Below are 25,327 nucleotides of genomic sequence, written 5' to 3'. Positions count from 1 at the left end.
CTTCCAGATTCTACAGAGGAAGCAAATCCAGAATCAGGGATCCTGCTTCAGGACTTGAAGTGATAGTCTCCTAAGATATGGGCTGAGGCAAATCTGCTCAGTCTTTGTAGCACACCGGTGACCCAGCAATCATGGTAAATCTGTTGGCTGCAGACACAAAGATAAGGGGCTGGAAATATCCCATGAACCAAAAGACTAGACTGGGAATTGCTCTCGTATTAAGAGGCTATAGGAAGCTAGTATCCTTGTCCCATGCTAGTCTCCTTGGAATATGCCTTTCTTGCCTGTCTATAAACCAAAGACCTCAGATTACTGGCCAGTCCCCAATTCCTGGGAGATAAATAAGCAGACAGAAATCATAACTCTACTGTTCCAAATTCATACATATACTCTACTCAGTCTCTTACCTGCCAGAGTACCAGTCTATATAGTCCTAGACATTAAGGATGCTTTCTTTTTCATTACCCTGGCACCACTGAGACAATATTTGTCTTTGAATGGACAGTCCAATGAGACTAGTCAGCTACCCTGGACATAACTACCTTAAGAGTTCAAAAATCCCCCCCCCACTTCCCTTTATGAAAGCATACAAAAAGACTGAACAGGATTCAGGGTGTCATGCCCTGATTCCACTCTGCTCCAGTGTGTGGATGATCTTTTAATATGGCAGCACTTGCTCTAGAAATTGGGATACCATGTCTACACATACACAAAAAAAAAACACCACCACCAACAACAACAACAAAAAAAAGCTTAGCCCTGCCAGTCAGAGGTCTCCTCTCTGAGATAAGCCTCTCAGTGTTGTCCAAAAGGAAGCTATCCTCTGGATCCCACTCCCCAAACCAAGAAACAGTTATGTGAATTCTTGGAGGTGGCAGGATATTGCAGGCTCTGGATTGCTGGGTTTGCTAAAATAGCCCAGCCCCTTTATTCTCCCACTGTAGAAGACCAGCCTTTTGAATTGGACTGAAACAGAAGAACAAGATTTCCAAAAACTAAAGCAGGCTCTAACTAGAGCCCCAGCTTTGACTCTACCACATGTTACTAAACTGTGCCACCTTTTCATCCATGAAATCTGGGGCATTGCAAAGGGCATTTTAACTCAGACCCTGGAGCCTTGGCAGAGACCTGTAGCATATCTGTCCAAGTGTGGCCTCCCATTGGTCATCCTGTTTGCACACCATAGCCACAATCACTATACTAGTAAAGGAAGCTGACAAGCTCATGCTGAGCCAGGATCTGACTCTAATAGCTCCCCATGCTGCAGAGACCATCCTATGAGGGGCAAATGGCCAGTGAATGGCAAATTCCCACATCACTCAATATCAGGACTGATCTTACTTGATCAGTCTTGTCTCATTTTTATTTCATTGCTATACAGTTTCATCCCAGTGACACTGATGCCTAAGGGGCCTCTCCATGACTGCAAGGACTTGCTGGACACTTTCCAGGCCATTCACCCAGACTTCCTGGACACCCCCCTGCCTGAGACAGAGGCTGATCTCCTTACCTATGGAAGCAGACTGACCATCAACTGAGTCAGGAGAGCTGGGGCAGCAGTAACTACCCAATGGGTCACCATATGGACACAAGCTTGGCCACAGGGCACATCAGTCCAAAGACAGAGTTGATTGCTCTCACTTGAGCTCTGTGCTTGGGAAAGGACACATGAATAAATATTCATATAGACAGCAAGTATGCCTTTGCCACCAACCATTCATGTCCATGACATTATTTACAAGGAAAGAGGCCTATTAATTGCTGAAGGAAAAACTGTTTAAAATACAGAGGAAATTCTCTCCTTGAAGTGGTCTGGCTCCCCAAGGAGGTAGCTGTTATCTATCAAGGAGTACCAATCAGCTAACACATCTGAAGCTAAAGGAAATTGGAGGGCAGGTTAGGTGGCCTGACAAGCAATAGAGATGCCTGGGGAACCCCTGTCTGTCTTGCTCATTGCCTTTCCTGATCCACACCCCCCTCTCCAAACTCACCTACTCCAAGGAACAAGAAGGCAAGGCCCACTCTCAAAATATGAAACAAGATCCATCTGTTGAGAATTATCCTCCCTGCAGTCTTTAGACAGTTTTTGGTGCACCAATTACACCAGACCACCCATCTGGACATCAGTAGACTGGGCTATTGTCTTCCAGGTACCAGATTCTGAGTCTCTGAGAGATGGCCATTCAGGCTGCCTCTCAATGTCTCTCATGCATACAATCTGAGATAGATAATGTTTGGATGGGAGCTCCACCTCAACCCCTGGCACCCTGGCATCCCTATACTCAAAGAGTCTGGAATGTTCTGGTGGAAGATTCAACTTAATTCTCCTCCCCTATCTCTTTCCCTAAACCCGCCCCTTTAAAGCTCATCAAACACAGCTTGTTCTAGTGGAAGATCCACCTCAACTCCCCTCTCCCATCTCTTTCCCCAAACCCGCCCCTTCAAAGCCCATCAAACAGAGCTCCTCCCCCAGAGAGGCTCAAGACTATTCCCACAGGGTATATAAGCTGCTTCCCAGAAAACAGACTTGTAGTTCTTCCAGTCTCTTGGCCCAGTCTCCTCTCTGAGGAGCCAGGAATCACCCAGGAATGTTTTACCCATTAAACCTGGGCTTTTCCAATTCGGTCTGATTCGGTTTGCTGCATCGGCAGAGAGGCCTTCAGGGTGCAAAAAAGTTATCAGATAGGTCATGGGCCTAGGGGAAAATAAAGTACTGTTATTCTGCTAAAGGATCATAGTAATACAATGGTTCTTAATGACATTCTTCTTTTTTTTTTTTTTTGAGCTGAGGATCGAACCCAGGGCCTTGCACTTGCTAAGCAAGCTCTCTACCACTGAGCTAAATCCCCAACCCAGATGACATTCTTCTATAGCCATAGTTCAGTGTCTCAGCTATCCTCAGAGAAGCTTCCTCTTGTAGGAAATGGGAACTAATACAGAGACCCACAACTGGAAAATGTGCACAGTGAGAGACTTTGGAACACTCAGTACTAAATGAGGTATCTTCATCAAAGCCTTCCCCTCAGTGCCCAGAGAGCTATGTGAAAGAGGAAGCAGAGAGATTGGAAGAGCCAGAGGGAATGGATTACACCCAGAAAAGTGTCACAACAGAACACACACACACACACACACACACACACACACACACACACACACACACACACAGACTGTGTCAGCATGCACAACACCTGCATAGGTTCAACCCAGACTGGGTCTCAGTGCTAAGAGGGGGAAATGGACACAATCTTCCATCCCTAACCAAAAAAAGATATCTCCAATCGACAAATGCTTGCAAAGGAAAATCAGTTTTCTCCAATGGAGTCTCAATGGTTTTTATAAACCACACATAAGCAAAGGTCCCATAACCAGCAGTAGATGGTCAACACAAAACAAACTCAGTGGTATTTTTGTAGATTTTTTTCCCCTAATACTGCTTTGTTTGGCCGGTTTTTAAATCCTACTGGTCTTTTGCTTGCATAGTATGGTTTCCAATTTTGTGTTTTTATGGTGTGTGTGTGTGTGTGTGTGTGTGTGTGTGTGTGTGTGTGTGTATGGTGCTTTTTTGCTGTTGTTTTTGATCCTGGGTTGCTTGGTTTTTTTTTTTTTTATTTTGTTTGTTTGTTTGTTTGTTTGTTTTTGGCCAGGTTATTTTCTAAAGAGAAAGAAGATATGGATTTGGAGGGGTGGGTAAGTGGGGAGGATCTGGAAGGAGATGAGGAGAGGAAAACATGATCAGAATATACTGCATGAATTTTCAATTTAAAAAATCTGAGACATTGCTGTTAATTATTATAGTTATTTGGCTTTATTATATCTTGAAATCTAAAATATCCAGAACACAGTGTTTTTCAAGCATCTGAACCAAGTTCACCTGTGCATATATACAATTTGAAAAGTATGAAGTTAGAATGTCTTTACACACAAGCAGGAATATAAATGGAGCAATCATTTAAACCACTGGTTTTCAGTAACTAGTACACTTTGTTTTCGAAAGTGATAATGTAAATTCTTGTCCCTGGTGAGCATTTCGTTACCATTCTCAATAAATAGCCATTATTATGAACACTAATTCTGTTTACCTTATTTCAAAAGTTATACAATGTGATAAGCAATAACAAAAGAGGAATTATTCATGTTTCTATTGAAATTTTTAAATTATAAAATAAAATTTCAAACAAATCAGACTAGTGTATTTTTCAATAGTGAACATCCTATATGCCTGAGGCACAAGACAGAGCATTTCCATATGTAGAGAGCAGCCTTGAGCCTCGGCACTGTTTCTGCCTCTCTGAAGGCTAAACTGAGAAGGACTAGTAAAAGCAAGTGGCACATATACAGTTCACAGAATATGAGCATCTTGTAGATGAACAGCTCACCATTCCCTTTGTATCATTGTAAAGTACCATTTAAAGTTCAAAATAAAATATTTTCTTCTGTGTAATTTTGGTACACAAATAAGACCTCCATGAGGAATACATAAGCACATAAAAATGAAATACATTTTTTTTAATTTTGAGTATGAGTGCATAGACATTTGAACAATGAATTCTTAGCTAAATGTTCAAATTTGATTAAAAAATATGAAGGCTTTAATATAGTAAGTATATATCTTAAAACTATAGTCAGACTTATTCCAAACTACTCTAGAGGTATAATTCTTAGGTAAAACAAACATTCTATACATCCTAAAATTTATCTAAAACCTTGTTAAGAATATTTAGTGTCTGAAGCTCATTAGATACTTCATAAGCTTCATTTTCTCCTTCTAAATCTGAAATAGTATCTTGTTCTGCATATACTATAAGTTATCTGAAAACTGGTAAGAATATTTAGTTGTCTGGAGCATATTACACACTTCTTAAGCTTCATGTTTCTCCTTCTGAATTTGAACAAGCATAACAGAGGTGTAGTAATAGAGAGGACAAGAAATTATATGGCTATGATTTTTTTCTAGAAACTGGTAGAATATGAAAAGTATACTACAGTATTATAGAAATAAACTATCCAAGAAGGTTAACGATATATTCTCCCTTAATTTCTCTTCTGTGAAAATTTTTCACCACTTTAACTATATGTTATGAGTTCCTTATATTTCCTCTTTAGTTGCTTTAAAAATATGTATAAAGATAAACCCAAGTCAAAGGTAGTTTTTTGGTTTCTTGCATGAAGCGTATTTTAATCTATAAAATGAAAAATCTAAAGAAGACATATGTGTACGTTAATACTAATATGTTAAATGTAACTCCAAGCAGACTATAATGTATTTTTCTCAATTCTAATTATATTTTAGGAGAACCTTCTCCAGAACCAAAAGTAATGAGCACAGGGAGTCAAGTGTGCATTAAGAAGGAATTTAATGAGAACATCTGAAGTTCTACAAACGATTTGTTTACTCGTCACACTTTACTCCTTCTTTAAGCTTTTGAATATAGCTGCTAAACTTAATGGCTACTCCCACCTTCATCCCCATATATTTCACCATCACATCAAAATCAAGCAGTAGCAGGGCCTTCCCATCGATAGCCTATAGAGAGAAAAAGTTTAAAATGATTAACAATATTGTTATATTTGATAAGCAGCTGTTTCTTTGTATATAAGAACATGTAAAACTAAAGCTTCTCAAGTATCTCCTGTATAAAAACTATCAAAAATATCATTGCACTGCAATGTATCATTTTGAAACTTATATATTCATATCAATTTTAAGAAAAAGCAAATTTAACTTAATAATTTAAAATTAACTATATCAAATGACCTAATTTTTTTTTAATTTTTATTTTGCAATACAATTCAGTTCTACATATCAGCCACGGATTCCCTTGTTCTCCCCCCTCCCGCCCCTCTCACCTTCCCCCCAGCCCGCCCCCCATTCCCATCTTCTCCAGGGCAAAGCCTTCCCTGCAGACTGAGATCAACCTGGTAGACTCAGTCCAGGTAGGTCCAGTCCCCTCCTCCCAGGCCAAGCCAAGCGACCCTGCATAGGCCCCAGGTTTCAAACAGCCGACTCATGCAATGAGCACAGGACATGGTCCCACTGCCTGGATGCCTCCCAAACAGATCAGGCCAATCAATTGTCTCACCCACTCAGAGGGCCTGATCCAGTTAGGGACCCCTCAGCCATTGGTTCATATTTCATGTGTTTCCGTTCGTTTGGCTATTTGTCTCTGTGCTTTATCCAACCTTGGTCTCAACAATTCTCGCTCATATAAACCCTCCTCATTCTCGCTAATTGGACTCCTAGAGATCCACCCGGGGCCTAGTCATGGATCTCTGCATCCAGATCCCTCAGTAGTTGGATGAGGTTTCTAGCTCGACAATTAGGGTGTTTGGCCATCCCATCACCAGAGTAGGTCAGTTCGGGCTGTCTCTCGACCATTGCCAGCAGTCTGTTGTGGGGATATCTTTGTGGATTTCTGTGGGCCTCTCTAGCACTTTGCTTCTTCCTATTCTCATGTGGCAAATGACCTAATTTTAAATACTGTGTGATGAATAAAAATACTGTGTATCTATGACAAAGGTAAAAAGAATAAGAGAATAAATTTCATGGCTATTAACTTTCTGATAGAGGCTAGGAATATATTAATATCAATGCAAACTGTAAATGTGTTCAATAGCGTTGTCTTTATATGAAAGTGAGTTACTTGTCTGAAGCCAATTAGACGTTAAGATTAATTATTGGTTTTCTTTCTATACTGAAAATGATGTATAGATACTCTACTACTTGATAGTCACAAGGCATCTTTACAAAAATTCTTTATTGCCTTAATTTACCATCACCTTATGCTACTAAAACATAGTATTTGTTTTATAAGTTCCAGCATAAAATAAAACTTTATTCAATTACACATTCTTGTCTAAGAAGACCCAGAATTTCCTATAATAGGAAGTAAAATTAGAAAGGAAAGAAACTAGAACTAAAAAAGGAATACAAACAGGAAGGGAGAAGTCAGATTATCTCTATTTTTCAGTCATATGATCTATACTTGAAAGAGCCTAGAGACACCAGCAGAAAATGTTGAGATCTGATTAAACTTCCAATAGTCATAGACTATAAAATCAGTAGCTTCCTATCTGTGTCAGTTCATCCTTCCTTAAGTGATTCCCTGCTCCCAGAAGGTCATCATAATGATGCCCAACTTAGTGTGGGCATCCAATGGGCATAGCACACTACAGTCCAGAATTTCTGGACTCATGTGATCCTCCTACCTCAGCCTCCCAAGTAGTTGGGATAATAGGTATGTTTCGCATGAATGTTATGGGAGTAGCCAACCATTTTCTGATTGGATTTAAAGCCTGGTACATAAGACAGAATTCATCTAAAATCCTATAGCTGGATAGGTCATAAGGCTCTAGGAGAGAACTTACTATGATTATTTTTCTAAATGAACATAGCAATAAACTGCCCCTTTAGTCCTTATCTTTATAATATAGATTTGTATATCTCTGGACCCTCAACATAAAAGTTTTTTTTTCCAGGACATGGTGATTAATACAGAGACCCACAACTCTTCTGCATACAGGGATTTTCCCCCATGATGCTGCCCTGCCACCCAAGGTTCAGAAATCATCTTAGAAGAGGTGACAGAAAGAGTCTTCCAAGAACCAAAAGTAGTGGACATCTGTAGGGAAATTCTCAAATCAGAATAAAAGTAACCTGTATTCTCATTTTTTTTTAAAAAAAAAGCAGTAGCTTCCCTATATAACTATAAAAAACCTTGCCAAGAAAGGAATTAGAGAAAAAAATACTTGTTCACAATATTTTTTAAAGGTTTACCTAGGAATAAACCAAGCCAAGAAAGTAAAAGACCTCTACAATCAAAATTTTAAGTCACCAAAGGAAAAAGTTAAGAAAATACCAGGGAAAAGTAAAATTTAACCATGATGTTGCTTTGTAAATGGTCATCAGCATCACAGTTGTCAATAGTCACATAAGGTAAACAGAACTGACCAGCTGGAACTAGTTTCTGGATATCACAACAAGAGGGCTACTCTGGTATGCACTGTGGGTAAACTCCTCTTACTTATGAACAGGGCACTAGTATGGGGGGATTTGTGTAATTATCCTTGCATGGAAAGAGGTCTACCTGAGACTTATAATCATGAACTACCGAACTTGAGGCTATTTAGTGTATTAGATGTTTAGATACCCATGTAAAGAAGAGACGATTAACCTACCATATAAGCATAGAAGGATGGACGAGACAAACTTTTCACAAACAAAAAATAAATCAGATGATAGGGTTCCCCTACCCACTCAGTTGGCGACTCAGTATCCAACTGAAAGTGCACAGAGGTCATTCAATGCATTAGGCTAGCAGGAAAACTGGATTTAAAAATACATTACATGTTCTCTAATGATGGCGTAGAGCTGGTCGGCCAACGGGGGATCTAAACGGTTCAGAAATGTTATCACATCATCCACAGACCATTTTACAGGGGCTCCAAGGTGTCTCACAACAGCATCATTACATTCGGATGATGAACCTACAATTAACAATGAATGGGGAAAACATTAAAAACCTGATCATAATCCTGAAAGAAGCGATGTTAGGTAGAAAGTAATGGTCTCACTCCTGGAACCTTCTCTTAAGTACCGAACTAAAGACTCAAGATTCCAACTGTAAAATCTCATGAGAGCCTGAAGGAAGATGATCTGAGGAGCGCTGCCTAAGTGTGTCAATGGACTTCCCCCAAGGAGCAGGAACCGTTTTACTTTAGAAGGCACCTTAAAGCTTCAGTGTTCATGAAACACGTGTAGCAGCAATCCAAGACTTCTTAGGTCACAAGCAAGCACAGGAAAAGGTGCTAGTTGGATTAAAGTGGGATAACCTGAGCTAACTCAGTACTCTTTCTTACTTTAAGGATTTCAGTGAATTTCTTGAAAACCTCTCTTAAATGTCACATTCTCTAAATTAGGTTTATTGTACTAAACGCAGTAGAAATTCCCCAAGTTTACACTTTATAATTGCTTATTTTTTTTAGTTATATCAACTAATTTCAATGACCACAATTATCTTGGGTAACAAAATAAGTTCTTTGGAGCAAATCTCTCCCTTATATTCAATATTGGCATTTTTAGATTGACCTTTATTCTATAAATTCACATCTCTTGTGGTTTAAATGTTAATCTGCATTTAAAAAATATTTTCTGATGAATCTAATCAGTAGTGGTTTTGACATTTTATGCAATTGTTCTTTCATGTTTAATTGAATAGCAATAAATGTTTTGGTTGAATATGTTTAATAAAGAAATGATACATGAAACCATGTAAGTGCTCGCATCTCACCAGGTTTTAGCTGTGCTATTCACTAAGTTGTGTGGAAACTTCTTTGCGTTCAAATGTTACCTTAAGCAGAATGTTTTACTTCCTACAGTTAATGTGTGATGACAAATGAAAGTGGATAGGTAATTTGTTGAGAGGATCTTATTTTCTAACCAAAGATAATCAATAGAAATTTCATTTTTTTCTGTTTGTGAATTATCCAAAAGTACATCCTTTCTTTCTTACCACCTTATGATTATTTTGAGTATTTACTATGGGGAAAGGTAAATAAAATAGATTTCAATATCACAATGGTGTCATTATGAAGATCACCAGAGACAATCCATGTGAGTTGATTAGCACACTGCCTTACCCATAGTACCTGCTTAATAAACAGCCACCATTGTACATATAACTACAAATCAACCATCAAAATAGGAAACAAGAAGCTTCTACTAGCTTACTTAGAGGATGTTAACCATTGGTGCCATTGCAAACTCACCAAAAGTGTTAGGATCAATCACAGGTGTACGCTGAGCCTCCAGTAAGGCCAATCGCCTCATTTCAGGATTCTGGATGGGGATGAGCTCCCCTGGAGGGAGGGTACTTGCTTCCTTCACTGTTGAAGTGGTAGAAGTGATGGTGTCCACGTTGGTATTTTCAAAGTCACTGTAGAAGGGCATTGTAGAAGAGCTAGGAATGTTTTTAAATCTGTAATACTGTTGGTAGGTTTGGCCAGTAGATGTAGGACTCGGTGGAGTTTCTTCATAGTCCCTCTCTGGTGAAGAACTGACAAGTATCACTTCCTGTGAATCCTCAGAATGGAAAACATCATTGTCTTCATTGTTCTGGATACTGCTGTCAATAGAATCGGCATACTTGGAAGTCTGAGTGTTGTAGAGATCATCGGCATAATGCAAAGCTTGATTATTGTCAATACAATCAGCGTACTGGAAAGTCTGGGTGTTGTCAATAGAATTGGGGTACTGGAAAGCCTGGAGGTAATCTACAGTCTGGTTGTTCTCCATATCCTCACTATCTTCATTCCTTTCGAAGACTGCTGAAGTTGGACTGTAACTGTGAGGACTGGAGATCAAATTGTCATGAATGATTCGTCTCACTCTCTGAAGTTTATGTCTTCTAGACATCAGGTAATTGTATCTTCTGGATACTGCTCTAAAAGGCTTCATAATAAAAAGAGAAATAAAGAGTAGTCAGGACATTAAGGTTTCTATGCAGCATTATTTTACATTAGAAAAATAGTGTTCTCTTTTGATCGCATGATTTTTCCTCTTCTTCTGACCTACATTTAATTTGATGTATATTTTATAGTTACATTTTAAAATGTATATTTTCAAAATATATTTTAAAAATACTCATTGTTCTATATTCATCAATTCTGAACTTGATTATTCTTTCAAAAAGAGTTGTAGTTCCCATCTGCTCCTCCAGGAAGTACAGATAAACCTCGATCCCACATTTACTAGCTCTCCATCACTTTGCAATGACTGGCATCTTTAGACAGAATACACTTATCAAAGTTGTAATAATGTTTTTGTACACTTACAGGGTAACGCCAGAAGGATCTGGCACGAGAGTGATACATTTTTGTTACTTTTTCATCCAGGTCATCAAACTTCTTTTCCAGGCTTTGAACAGTTTTATATATAACCTGTTATAATAAAAGGTATTAGTAGATGCTCTTTCAAAAGAAAAGTAGCACGTGAAAATGTACAAAGCCAAGAGTTAATTGCTAGGCACTGTGGAAATGTTCTATTAAAGGCCTGGTTTTAAGGTACCCAGAACACTGGCTGAGATGCTGAATCTCCACCTGCCACTGCAGTAGCTGATTCATGCATACTTAGAAGTATCTTTAGTGCCATAAGGTGAGTGCATCACAGCTCCTGACAACCTCCCACCTGTGTGTGCTGCAGCTGCTTCCCATCCAAGAAGGTGCTAACTTAGGAGACAAGCATTCAGATCCGATAACAATAGGAGTCAGCTTCCACACCACAGCGTGTGAACAAACAGTGAATGTTCCACTCTGAGAATATAGAACCAACTAAAACATATGTGATGTAGGGCTCCAAACTAGTCTGAAAATTAAGTATCTAGTGATGCTTTCACAATGTCATTGAGTACACCTTACATGCTGTACCAATGAGGAACACCACTGATAACATTCTAGAAATGCTCAGAAATTTCAGAGAACATATTTATAAAATACCATAAACATTCCTTCATTCAAGGATGGATGCCTTCCTCCTGTCAGAACTGCTTTGCTAGGTTCTGAGACCAATGAACTTTAAAACCATGAAAAGCAAAATCATGAAAAGCAAGCAAGCAAGCAAACAACAACAAAACCTACAAAAGAAAACCCCTGTCCTGGAGAAATGCTCATCTTATCTTGAGAGCTGCACACAAAGTGGCCATTTCAGCAGAGCAAGAGATAAGCAGCCTGGGGCAGAGGTTCTCAAAATGTGCTCTGGGGAGAGTCCAGTGCCAGTGAATACATCTATACAACAACTCAGGTACCTAAGGCTCAGGAAACATTGTGGAAAATGAGGCAGAAAGATTGATTGTAAGAGCCAAAGGATTGGGAGTTTGTTGTGATACCGTATCTCCTAGTAATGCCAGAAGGTTCACCCATAAAGAATCACCTGCATGATTACCTAAATATCAGCTGAACAAGAAGGATACCAATAAACATGCCAAAGTGGATGGGGGAAAGCCCACAGGGGCTCAACTCTGCACAAAGAACTACAGGCAACTAAGAAATATTGTGAGAAAGAGTATACCACTTGGTTGTACACTGCCAGATGCACTGAAAACATGTATACAAGTAACACTATACAGGTTGAACAGGGTGTATACATAGGCATATATATATATGTATATGTATATATATATATATATATTTGCATGCAATAGCAATTGATGAAAACAGATGTCATGAATTTGAAAGAGGGCAAGGAGGGGTTTAAGAGAAGGTTTGGAAGGAGGAAAGGGAAGGGGTAAATGTTCTAATTATATTAAAATCCCAAAAAGAGAGTAAAAAAATACTTACAAATAGTAAGAGACTCCTTTGTTTCTGTGTTTTTATTTTTTGAGACAGAGTCTCACTGTGTAGCCCTGCCTGGCCTTAAACTAACTATATAGATTGGACTGGCCTTAAACTTGTGCCTTCAGAGTACTAAGATTACCTGTTATTACTATTACCATCTCTTACACAGACAGGTAAGGAGGGCATGTCAGGACGCTCAGCAAAGTGACAGGATTCTCAAGGGCCCCTGAGGGGCATAGCTGGAGAACCTAAGCACTGCTCATCTGCAATGTCATACCCCATTCAACTTGCACAATTACTGGTCTAAGCTTCAGGGTTGCCAAGATTTGGGCACTGCAGGCCAAGCAGCCTTGCCCAGCTTCCTCTACTCCTGCACAATCTTAAGACCATGACCTGTCAGCATGGAGTCTGTCCTCACTAGTGTCAGTCTGAAAGAGAAGACACACACAAACTTACTTTTCAAACTGTGGTAGTTCGGTCTATTGTAAACCTAATGGGATAAGAGCCATTTCTTCGAACCTCCATTGCCTCTGGAGTATACAGCTCACAAAATCCACAATAATTACACACTTCTCAGTCCCTCACCGAAGTTCACTTTTATGATCTCCCCTCCAAATTATATAAGATAAATTCCTTGTAAAACACGAGTAGGTCGCCCATTCATTTCAGTTGTGATACCTTCATATGTAATTAATTAGGCACATATTAAAAGTGCAACCAAATCTTCCAATTTCCTTTTAAAATTTTATAGTGGAAATTAATATTGGGCAATATAGATGGAAAAGACATAAACAAATCTGATAAATAATGTTTTTAATGTTCTAAAATGCACATATTGGTATTTCAAATTTTTACCTGAAAATATTATTCTAAGTAGAAACTGTCAAAATAATCACAATGAGGTGAATAATCACAAGTAATTTGATATGGCAAAATTTCCAGTTAATTACACACTTCCCCCTCGTATGAAGTCAGAAATGTTTACAATTTAACATTCTAGAAAAACACACTAAAAGGAGACGTGTCATACCTGACAATAGTTCAGGATATCCACAGTGGCTTTTGGGTCTTCAATTTCATAAATTTCAGGTGAGTAAGTTTCTTTCTAGAATACATTTTACACCACAAGAAGTTAATGCTTTATTTCAGTAAGAGTAACATCAAATAGTGACAATACCTCATACTTATCTATTTGAGTTGTTTTTAACTTTCATCAATATATCAAAAGTCTTAATTAAAGCAGAGATGAAATAAAAATTCACATTACAAGGAATGGAAATAATTGACAGTCAAGTAAAGGATAGAGGAAAGACTTTACCAGAAGATTCTAGGTTTAGAATTCCAGTGAAAAGTTGTTCAGAATGTCCTAATACATAAGAAAAAGGAAGATGTATAATGCGAAGAGTTCACTGACTAAAGAGATTCTCAGGATAGAGTATGACCTTGAGTGACAGTTTAGAGGAACTCCATAACGTAGTTGGAATTTAAACCTTGCTCATTAAAATGGTAAGCATTGATATACTGGACATCTACTTGCTTAATATTACTTACATAACTGAAAGGTGCATACTCATAAAGCATATTATAATTACCATCCTAAGAAGACATTCTCATATTCATATAGGAGAAAGATTTCTTAGCGAATTAAAAGGAAATATAAAATAACAAAAAGAAAAGCCGAGGACTTTAATTTCACTTCTCAGAAGTTTTGAAAACCTATTGTATTATCAAAGGGCCTTTGCCTGTTTTAAATGTCATGCCTGTGTAGAAAAGTATGTGAGTCAGGCATGGTAAACTCTATCCTGAGAATCTCTTTAGTCAGTGAACTCAGCATTTTACGTGTTCCTTCTTCTTATGTACTAGGACATTCTGAACAACTTTTCACTGGAATTCTAAACCTAGAATCTTCTGGTAATAAAGTCTTTCCTCTATCCTTTAGTTGACTGGCAATTGTTTCCATTCCTTGCCAGGAAGTTTAGGCAGGTGGAGGATGAGTTCAAGGACAGCCTGAGTAGGCCAAGGACCTTGTTTCAGGAAACAAGAGGAAAAAGTCCACTTGCAGAATTGTGTTCTCATTAGTCCAGCTACACCAGAACCCCCTTTTCCATCGAGTTTAACACCTCCTGTGCTTCAGGGCAGACATTGGTCTTCAATGTTGAAACTGCTTTCAGAGCAAAAAAAAAAAAAAACCCAAACAAACAAACGAACAAAAATCCCCAACAATAACAACAAAAACTGACAAAAACAACAAAAACCAGAGCATTGCACCAGTTTTGATTCCTGAACAATCCAACACTGCCACCATGTGGTTGAATTAGGAAACACGTAAGCACTCTTAATTTCTAAAACACCTTAAAAGGTTGTTGAAATAAGACAGGGTATAAATAAGAAAAGTTATCATGAATAACTGCTACATTTCTGCAAAATAATTATTCTAAGAAATTAGTTGAGGAGATTTTAAAGTAAACAGACTTGGTAGCTCTGTGTGTGATTAGCCTTCCACTGCTTAGGTTACTAAAAAACACACAATTGGGTTATATATCATTCCTTACAAAAATATAGTAGTTTATCTTCACATGGTAGTTTGTGTTTTCACATTTCCCCAAATGACTCCCAATAATTGACAGTGAGCATTGTCTCCACTGACAAAAACGTAGCAGTTGACAGAGGTTGAACGTGGCCTAGATTGCTTCAATGATAGTAATATACATGGCCTTACGTGACTAAATAAATGTGTTCACTGCTATGAAAAATTAAATATAGTTTAAAATTTACATTTACCTTCAATTTCAAAGATTGAGAAACTCAAAAATACAATAGAAAATTTTAAAAGGCAAACCAATTTGAAAAGCTGTTTGTCAGATTCTCATAAAGTTGAGTTTTATATTGACTACTTGTTTGCAATTCAATTTCAGAGTACCCAGAAGAAATGTTAAGTGTATGTTCTTAAATTTATACACAAATGCTCATAGAAATTTTATAGAGCATTGTCAAAACTGCACTTATTATCTATACATTTCACTTTATTTAATTTAACTCAGTCTAGCAAAAACTATAGCACAGGAAAAGAACAGAAATGATCAATTTAAAATACAAACCACGTCTGTTTCTCTGAAGGCAGACATCATTGCTGTGCAACAGGAGAAATTCTACTTCCTCTGAGTCGAGCTTATTATTGTTAGATTTGCTGGAAGGCTTACTTCTGAAACTGCTTAGTCATCTAAGAGGCAAACCTTCTCCAACTGAAAAGAAATGCGTAAAAATGTTACTTCATGTACCTAATATCTAAATCAACTTAACATGGGTGACTTTATGGGGCTGAGGGTGGAACCTAGGCTCTTATTCATGCTAGGCAAGTGCATTATCACTAAGCTACATTCCAATCACTAGAATAAATCTTTATGCATAGAAGAGCTATATTATCCATGACTGGAAGCTTACAATGAAGTTAAAAGCAAGCGCAATCTGTGAACAGTTTCTTCACAACTTGAAGTCTAAAAAGTGAGCACTAAAAGCCACCAAACAAGGGGATATACTGCTAACACTTTTGTAAAGAAGCTCAAAGGGGCTTTTGCTTAGGGAGACAGAATGCTGCCAAACTGCCCCAAGAATCTGTTCTGATCTAATGGCAGCTTCCACTGCCACCCTTGACACCAATGCTACTGTCACTACTGCCTCAGCCACTACTGTCTCTGCTGCTGCCTCTGACACTGCTGCACTGCCGCTTCCAGTCTCCACTTCTGGTGTCTCTATTGCTGCTGCTGCTGCTGCTGCTGCTGCTGCTGCTGCTGCTCCTGCTGCTCCTGAGCTGCTGGTGCTGGTGCTGCTACTGCTGGGCTGCTGGGGCTGGGGCTGGGCTGCTGCTGCTACTGCTGCTGCTGCTGCTGCTGCTGCTGCTGCTGCTGGGCTGCTGGTGGTGGTGGTGGTGGTGGTGGTGCTGCTGCTGCTGCTGCTGCTGCTGGGCTGCTGTTACAATGTGGGTGGAGCTACCAAAGAGACCCCACCTCCTCGCCTGCCCTGTAAACCCTTCTGAGGCTCATATCTCCAGGGCCCACTGCAGCTCCAAAATCATGATTGCTTTGAGTTAGACTTAAACATTAAACCTAAATAAATGTATGTGAAATATAAACTGAGAAATCTAGACTTCTCAAGGCTGGATTATAGCTGTGTCATTCAGTATGGAACTAGAACCAGGCATGTCTACAATGACATGATCCTCTAGCTTGTATCAGAGATCTGACATGAATTTCTGCAATATAGTTACTGAAGGGACACCCTATGCAAAAGTTAATTTATTTTATTCATCCTGAGACAGAGCAACAGGGAGAGGATCAGGATTTCATCCCTTTCCTGTTCTCCTCCAATCTGTTGTGGGGAGACAAGTGACCAGAGTCCCTAAGGACAAAATTTAAAGGGAAATTAAGAAGATGGGAGAGTTGACTTTTGAGTTAGAAAAATGCAGACCAATGTTGTATAAAATATTCAAGTTGTAATGTACCTCAATTTGACCTATAATTTCCACCACATTTTATTTTTAACTGTTTAGGATTTCCTGACTAGAAGATTGACATGACCTTTGAGCAATTAATCTGTAGCTGTAGCCATACAAAGAAAAACTCACAATAAAAATAAACTACTTACTGTTGTTGTCAAGAAAGATGAACCTCACAACCACAACCCTGAGTAAAAGAAGGCAGACGTGAAAGATAACATAGTATATGATTCAACTCAAAAAGCTCACAACTGGGCCAAATTAGCCTATGGTGGGAGAGGTCTTTCCAAGCTAACACCATGATCACTCTAACAACCTATCTTGTGAATGTACCATGAAATTACTTCTAAAGTTTCACTCTTACAATTAATGTTTAGAATAGTCTTGCACTGGTACAAGTACTTCCAGAAGAAAAGTTCCTAGAAAATGAAACAATGGGTAAAAAGTTAGAAAAGAGGACTTACACATTTGAAAATCCTTCACTTTCTAAATAGCCCAACTAAAGAGGGTGTTGGAGTCAGCCAGTTGTTCAACAACATAATACAATGTTGGTTCTACCTATCATCACGAATCAGAACAAAACAAGTATCAGTACCAAATGACTTTGACCCTAAGACTTCTTAAAAACACACAAGGTAAATCAAAGCATCAGGATAACTCCAATTCAAGTCATAAAACCCAAAACAGCCCAACTTAGGAGGGTTACCTGCTAACAACATATCCCATAATGCATAGCTCACAACAACTAACAAACATGGCTCAAAATAATCTTTTACATTAACAATTCATAAAGACACAAAAGCAAAATCACAGCAGCCAGAAATTTCTAAGATGTGAAACTCCAAATAAGATCAAATTGGAAGAGTAATCTGAATGAATATATCTCATTAAGTACAGTTGACAATAATTAGGATGGCTAAAGTCTACCTTTTACCCAAGACTTCTTAAAGACACAGACAGCAAATCATAACAATAAGATCTTCCTAAGTAATAAAACCCCAAAATAGACGAAATCTACACCATCACCTGCCATCAACTTATCCCATAAGGCAGAGTTCAATAAAAAATACTTTTTACTACAAAACTTCTTAAGAACCCACAAGGCAAATCACAAAAGGCAACAGGTAAATTTCAAGTTACAAAAGCTCCAAATAGATCAAGGGTGGAGGGTCAGTCAAAGGCCACCAGTTGGTCCCACAAGGCATGGATCACAGTGGGTAGGATTGCTTAAAAGTGTGTTCTACTCAGTGACTTCTTAAAGACACATCAAGCAAACCAACACAGCTAGATATCTCCAAGTTATAAAAGGAGCCAAACAAATTAAATTGGGAGAGTCACCTGCCATCAACTTATCCCATAAGATATAGCTTACAGTGTCCAGGATGACTGAAAACTAACTTTTACACTAAAACTTATTTAAAAAACACAAAATGTAACTCACAAAACCTATATCTTTCTATGTTTAAAAAATCCCAAAGCAGGCCAAATCCAACAAACCGAACTCGAAGAGTCGCCTGCCATCAACTTATCCCATAAGGCATAGCTTACAGAGACCAGGATGGCTGAAAACTAATTTTTAAGTTAAAACTTAATAAAAACACAAAATATAAGCCACAACAGTTATATCTATGTTTAAAAAAAATCCCAAAGCAGACCAAATCCAACAAAGCAAACTAGAAGAGTCACTTGCTATCATGTGGGATTTGGCCTAGCGGCGCCCTCTGTGGGTGAGAAGATACGTTTGGCAGGAATGGCAAATCTGTACTGCCTCAAATTTCAAAAGCTCTGTAGTCGGGTGATTCCAATAATGTTTTGGTCTCCAGGCCACCAGCACCCATAAGGCATAGCTTACAGTGACCAGGATGGCTGAAAACTACCTTGTATGCTAAAACCTCTAAAAAACACAAAATACAATTCACAATAGCTATTATCTTTCCATGTTATAAAATCCCAAAGCAGGCCAAATCCAACAAACCTAACTGGGAGAGTCAACTGCCATCAACTTATTCCATAGACATAGTCCATGGTAACCAGGATGGCTGAAAGCTACCTATTATGCTAAAACTTCTTAAAAACACAAAATACAATTCACAATAGCTGTATCTTCCTATGTTAAAAAAAATCCCAAAGTAGGCCAAATCCAGTGTCACCTACAAGAACATAAAGCATAGGTTTAGAATGGCTGAAATCTATGTTTGACCCTAAGCCTTCTTAAAGAAACACAAGGAAAACCACAATAGCCAGATTGATGCACTTCGTGTAATAAAATACCCCAAATAACTTAGGTGCTATCCACTTATCCCATAAGGCATAGCTAACAATTATTAGGATGACTAAAAAGTACATTTTCTCCTGATAATTCTTTAAAACACAAAAAGCAAATCAAGGCAGTGAGGTATTTCTTAGTTATAAATCCTCACACAACCATATTGAGGTTGCCATCAACTTATCCCATATGGAATACATCACAATGACTAGGATGGCTGAAAACAAACTGTGATTCTAAGATTTCTTAAAAACACAAAACGCAACTTACAGCATCTAGGCCTTTCAATGTTATAAAACCCCAAAGCAGCTCAAATTGTGAAAACTGCATCCCATCAATATATCCCATTAAATATATAGATCACACTGACTGAAGGGTTGAAATCAACCTTTCACTCTCCTTAACAACATACATGGCAAATTACAACGGTAACCTGAATATGGAGAAAAGCAGGAGAGGAGGGAGCCAAATGATTCCTAACAGATTAGACCTTTAAAAAAAATCTAAAGAGCACAAAGCACTTAGCCAGTCCCAGAAGCATATCCCAAAACTACTGGGCCTTACAGGGATCCAGATATTTTATAGTTGTTCCCGGATGGCACATCTGCCCACTGGAAAGCAAATGATAAATACTCCGGAAGGCCTCCTCAACACCTCTCTACATCTTTTTCATCCTCCCCACTAACATATTTACAATAAAAATGTCAAGGCAAGCCAGGTGGTCGTGGTGGCGCACGCCTTTAATCCTAGCACTCGGGAGGCAGATCCAGGCGGATCTCTGTGAGCTCGAGGCCAGCCTGGGCTACAGAGTGAGTTCCAGGAAAGGCACCAAAGCTACACAGAGAAACCCTGTCTCAAGAAACCAAAGAGTGGCTAACCACCAAGTCCACTAACAGATCACAAGTGCTGGTGGCCTGGAGACCAAAACATTATTGGAATCACCCGACTACAGAGCTTTTGAAATTTGAGGCGGCAAAGTACAAATGTATCTTCTCACCCACAGAGGGCGCCACTAGGCCAAATGCTTCAGAGGACCGTTTTCTACATTAGTACACTCACACCCACCCACCCATGACAAAAAAAGTTAAAAGGGGGTTCTAAGATATCCATAACTTACGTATTTTGATGAAGAATCGGCTACACTAGCTTCCGGAAGCTTTCAGAAATCTACCAGCAGGGCGCTAGGAGTCCATCTAGACGCCTGGCAGCCTTTAATGACCGTTAAGATCTGTTGACGCCTTTTAACTGTCCACGTGCCGGAAATCAGGTGATCCTGACGCATTCTGTGTCGCAAAGCTCAGGATTGTAAAGTGCCTGACCGTAAAACGATGCGTGTTCATGGCTTGAGTGACTGATCAGGCGATTGTGATAACCAATCAGTAGTCATCCATAAACATAATCTGACCATTGGCCAGTAAATCCCCTGGATGATCAAAAAGCTATTTAGAATGGGAGTTTTCACACCAGATGGAGATAGGACATAGAAAGGGAAGGTTTCCAGTGAAGAGGGTCTTTCTTTCTACTGAGAGGCAAAGGCTCTGGTTTCGAAGGTTCAAAGCTGGGTCTTGGATCCTAGACTTACATTAGCTGAGACGATTAGAAGGACAGACAGCCTCTAGAGAGCCTCTCAAGCAGAGTTTCTTTTGTGGAGACACTGGCGCCTGGGCTAACTAGTACAACTTCTAGTCCCAAAAGTGATTCAAAGGGCCAGCTTACTGTGTGGCAAGCACTTTCATTTGGTTAAAGCATGTTACTATTAACATATAATCACATACCCTTTTCCTCCTCCTGTAATCCACTAGAGATGTCCATGATGACTGGGCTCCAGGGGTACACTTCAGTGCTAAAACTTGAATGGGGAGAGGGGCTGGGGGGTCTTTTCTTGGTAGCCTAGGAACACTAGTAAAGTTATTTCCAGTTTCAATAAGCACAGACTGAAGAACTAACTAACAACTAACATATCCCAGTGTCATAGTTGCTTATTTAAACATCATGACCAACACTTACTTATTCTAAAGCAATGTGTAAGCTAAATCATAATCGTGTTGAGTTTTCTCCAGTATAAAATGGGCATATCTTGGGAAGTACACACATTAGTGTACCCTAAGTACTTAGTGCTTGAGACAGGAGTTTATAATAAAGCTGATATGACATAACTAGTGGCAATTTATCTTACATATATCAATGCTTTTGGATGTATGGCTATAATAATCCCTGAAACAAAGCAGTCAAGTGTTTCAAAATAAAGTCACATTTTTTTTTTTTTTTGGTTTTTCGAGAAAGGGTTTCTCTGTGTAGTTTTGGGGCCTGTCCTGGACTAGCTCTGTAGACCAGGCTGGCCTCAAACTCACAGAGATCTGCCTGCCTCTGCCTCCCGAGTGCTGAGATTAAAGGCGTGTGCCACCACTGCCCGACTAAAGTCACAAATCTTAATCTGGTGTAGAAAGGAGCCACAAGTAGCTTGGGCATTGGAAATATATCATTCCAATATATTTAGTATATTTCATATACTAAAAATGAAACTAGATTAGTATCTGTTATTGATATCATGCTTTCCTGCTAATAAACCCCTCCTTTATATCTGGTTGCCTATGAAACACTTCCTGCTTGTGAAACCTCCAAAATATAGTTACACAACAATAAAGAGAAAACCCAGTTCTTTAATTGCAGTCACGTTTATTTGCAGTCTCTATACACACTTTCTAGGTAATCAAACTGTTCTGATACATTTTTTGAGAGGGGTTCACAATGAAACTGTCACCGCTTTTACTAAAAATAAATACAAGACTTAAAGTGTTGCACAGCTGTAAAATATACAAAGGCTTGGATTGAATGTAAACGTTGAAAACATTTTACAAAAGAAACCATCTTTGCAACAATTTAAAAAGTTCATATTTACAAATGTTACAAAAATACAAAATGGATGCAAGTCCAAAAAACATTGTCTTTTCGGCCAGCATGAACTGGTTCTAGTACCAAAATAGTTAACACCATAACCTTCAGAGTTCAAACTTTGTTACTATCTCATCCTCTAAGCAACCACCACTACAGAGAATGTGCTCAGTGGCAAGAGCAAACGGGATGTTTTGTTTGCCACAACTAGTCCATGTCCTCTACTTAGCCAAAAACAAAACAAGAAAAAAATCAAACCAGAATCACCAGAAAGCAAGAAAGTAAAACAGAATTCCCCCACACAACATAAACATGTTGGATAAACACAGAAGAAGAAGAAGAAGAAGAAGAAGAAGAAGAAGAAGAAGAAGAAGAAGAAGAAGAAGAAGAAGAAGAAGAAGAAGAAGAAGAAGAAGAAGAAGATAGCATCAGTGGAAACAACAGAAGAAAAGTTTCAATTTGTTTTGGGTTTATTTTGTTGTTGTTGCTGTTGTTTGCTTTTATTTTTTTCAACAATACCTAATGTGTGTACCCTGCTTCAAGCTGACAGTGATGTGAAAGACAGCCCTGCATCTTGGTCTTATTTAGTATATTATAAAGCCGTGTAGACTATTCCAGATTTTTTAAGGATTTGGTTGCTTTTAAAACTTTCATATTTAATATTTTGTCCACAGTGAATCTAAAATCCATCTTTATTTGGGATTTCTTTAAATCTATGAAATACAAAATAGAGAAACTCTGCTATAGATTTTTAGAGTAAACAAAATAAGTAAAACTATATTATAAGGGTTGGTTCTGTGATCATCACATTAACGGTACCTTATTGCCTCACAATTCAAGTCAAACATGTATTTTTAAAAATATATGGTACGATTACTTAAATTAATATCAATAATAAAAGGTGACATTTTTATTAAAGCCAATTTATGTGTTTTTCTATTCAAGGTTTAGAATCACTTTTAAAGCCCACATACCTTTCTTCACACTAAAAAACCCCCTAGCTACACAAAAGCCATACTGCAAACGAACTGCTTTTATGAAAATTACAAATGATCACCTATTGTGACTGGAAATGATGGTTCCTTATCACATTTGTCTAAAAACTTTGATTTTTAAAATTTTGTGGAGCGTACTTCTCAAAGCATGAGAGAGATTTGTTCACGACTCCACATGATGTCAACCCATGCTGGTTGTGTGCATGTGTATGTTGTTTGTTTTTGTTTTTGAATGAGTTACATGTTCCAATGATAAATGATGGTCATTTTTTTTCAATCCCCCACATTTTTCTTTTACTAAAATTACAACACGTTGTATCTGTTCCAACCCTTGACCAGGTAGTTTTTCTATCCCCAGCACACACTTGCTCTCCCGCTCTCTCGCTCTCTCTCATTCTCTCTCCCAGTTTCTCAGTCTTCTCCTCCACCCCTCCACCCCCAACACCCATTTTACATACACCAATGACAAGAACTTAACTAATACAATTTGGTAGTAAAGACAAACAATAGAAGAAGCCAGACTTTCCCCCCCAAACAAACAAAACACAAACAACAGATTCTTTAATTCTTAATCTGTAAATATTATTATAACAAATTTCTCTTGAAAGACATTGTCTTCTTAGACCAGACTTTCTCCTTCATTTAGCATGAGTTAATCCTTTCATCCATCTTCCTTTCTCCAATACCACTTGCAGAGGCATACCGCCAGCTGCCTATCAATCTCTTGGTAACCCTGGCGTGTTCTGTCATTGTCATCACGTTCTAGTCTTTCACAGATCAGACCCCTTCTCAGTTCTAATTTCTACTGCTCCATCAAAACCTATTCTAAGTACATAGGTGCTTATATTTCTGACATATGATTTCAAACACAGTATCAGTTCATGTTAAAATCAGAGGTGTGAGAACCACTTGCAGATTTCAACTTGTTACTATACTTTTTTTTCAGTTTTAAGACAAGAAAATTCAAGTAATTTCAAGTAATTCAGCTTGTTTCCCTGCCTTCATTTTATCAGGGCACTTTCCCTGACATTTCCTTTCCCACCCACCACCCTCCCCTTTTGCCATCAAGCAGATCTAGTAAAACCAGACAAAAATTCGTTGTATGTAGCATTGTGAACCAGAGCTGCTCCCCATGCCCAATTGAAGAGTGAATATAAATAATGCATATACACATACCTATTTCCCAACTACATTGTTCACAGTGTCATTTCTGTTAAGTTTTAGGTAGCATGAATCTCATCAGCACAGAGAGAAAGCTTCGCTGAAAACTCATCGCAGGTACTTACTGAGAATTCAATAGCTCTGTGGCATGCTTAGGTTTTATTTGTTAGTTTAAGAACCTGGAGCTAATTAAGAAGCTTAAAGAGTATAGTCATTAGAGTATGACTCTTTGTCCCCAGTAGCCTTATATAAAACAAGACCTAAAATTAACTACTGGTTTTTCTACTCATTCTCCTTAAAGCAATCCATTGAAAAAAATTAGATTCTAAAGGACACTGTTTAATGCTATTGGGGGAGGGGGGGGTCTTTCCATTGAGAATGATGATTTCTCTCATTGGTTAAAAAAAAAAATCAAAAGCATGCTTTTCATTCTGTTCAAATTGCCACATGGCAAATCACAGCCACAAACTGACATTAGCTTGTTTCTGCTATAATTTGTCACAACAATGATTAGGTCTGAATTCACTATTTTAAATTTATCACATTTCAGTACATGACCTCAATATTTCCATTATTTCACCAGTTTTAAATTCATATTTGAGGTTTATAACTCAGAAATCATGTTGGTGGACATTTAAATATGGTATCTGATATGAAAATGGTATTCACAGAATACAGTTATTATACTTTATTTGTATGTGTCCTATAAACAGTTGGTGTGTGGTAGATAATTGGCCACTTGTCCACTCATCATTGATAAATCTATTTACACATTTTATCAAAAATATGGTATTTACATATGTGTAGTTCTTTCATCTAAATTTTGCTTTAGTTCATTTTAATGTAAAAAAATACCAAACCTCCAGAGTAATTTAATCTTCTTAAAGTATGACAGTGAGGGCTTTATTTTCGGAATAGGCAGCTCTGGGAAAATCTTGTCTAGGTTTCAAGAAAGTTAGATATTTTTGTATTCTCTATTATCACAAGGAATGAGATCGGGTAAATCAAACTATGCTAAAGAAAACCACGACAGACAGAACTGCTACCTAAAACATGAAAACTAATAAAAATGACTCAACCACTTTCTGTTTCTCCAACACATATTTAGAAGCTCATTGCCAAGCAATGATGCCACACCGCCCCCCTCCCCGATCTGGCCCCGCCCCGTTGCCACTTCTCCCCCTCTATGGTGTC

The 25,327-nt window shown here is 38.3% G+C and overlaps 1 protein-coding gene across 1 annotated transcript; it reads right to left on the bottom strand.

The window, feature by feature from the left end:
- Positions 1-3,786: 3,786 nt before the first annotated feature.
- On the bottom strand, positions 3,787-15,784 carry Scml1 (Scm polycomb group protein like 1). The gene is made up of 6 exons (XM_059251230.1): positions 15,426-15,784; positions 13,358-13,432; positions 10,831-10,935; positions 9,766-10,447; positions 8,345-8,484; positions 3,787-5,524 (listed from the first exon to the last, which is right to left on the bottom strand). Exons 1-6 carry the CDS (start codon positions 15,450-15,452, stop codon positions 5,390-5,392), a joined length of 1,164 nt encoding a protein of 387 aa, XP_059107213.1. The 5' UTR covers positions 15,453-15,784; the 3' UTR covers positions 3,787-5,389.
- Between the last annotated feature and the right edge of the window lie 9,543 nt (positions 15,785-25,327).

The sequence above is a fragment of the Peromyscus eremicus genome, chromosome X (genome assembly GCF_949786415.1).
Source record: "Peromyscus eremicus chromosome X, PerEre_H2_v1, whole genome shotgun sequence".
Lineage (NCBI taxonomy): Eukaryota > Metazoa > Chordata > Mammalia > Rodentia > Cricetidae > Peromyscus > Peromyscus eremicus.
The sequence above is the reverse complement of the archived record's forward strand: the minus strand, read 5'-3'. Positions and strand labels throughout refer to the sequence as shown.

What these genes read in the sequence shown, in the direction of transcription:
- Scml1 (XM_059251230.1), bottom strand. Translation starts at nt 15,452, where the DNA reads ATGTCTGCCTTCAGAGAAACAGACGTG. An exon ending in CCTTCAGAGAAACAGACGTG is followed by an intron (nt 13,433 to 15,425) that starts GTTTGTATTTTA and finishes AATGTATTCTAG; the next exon opens with AAAGAAACTTACTCACCTGA. An exon ending in GATTGATCCTAACACTTTTG is followed by an intron (nt 8,485 to 9,765) that starts GTGAGTTTGCAA and finishes TGTTAATTGTAG; the next exon opens with GTTCATCATCCGAATGTAAT.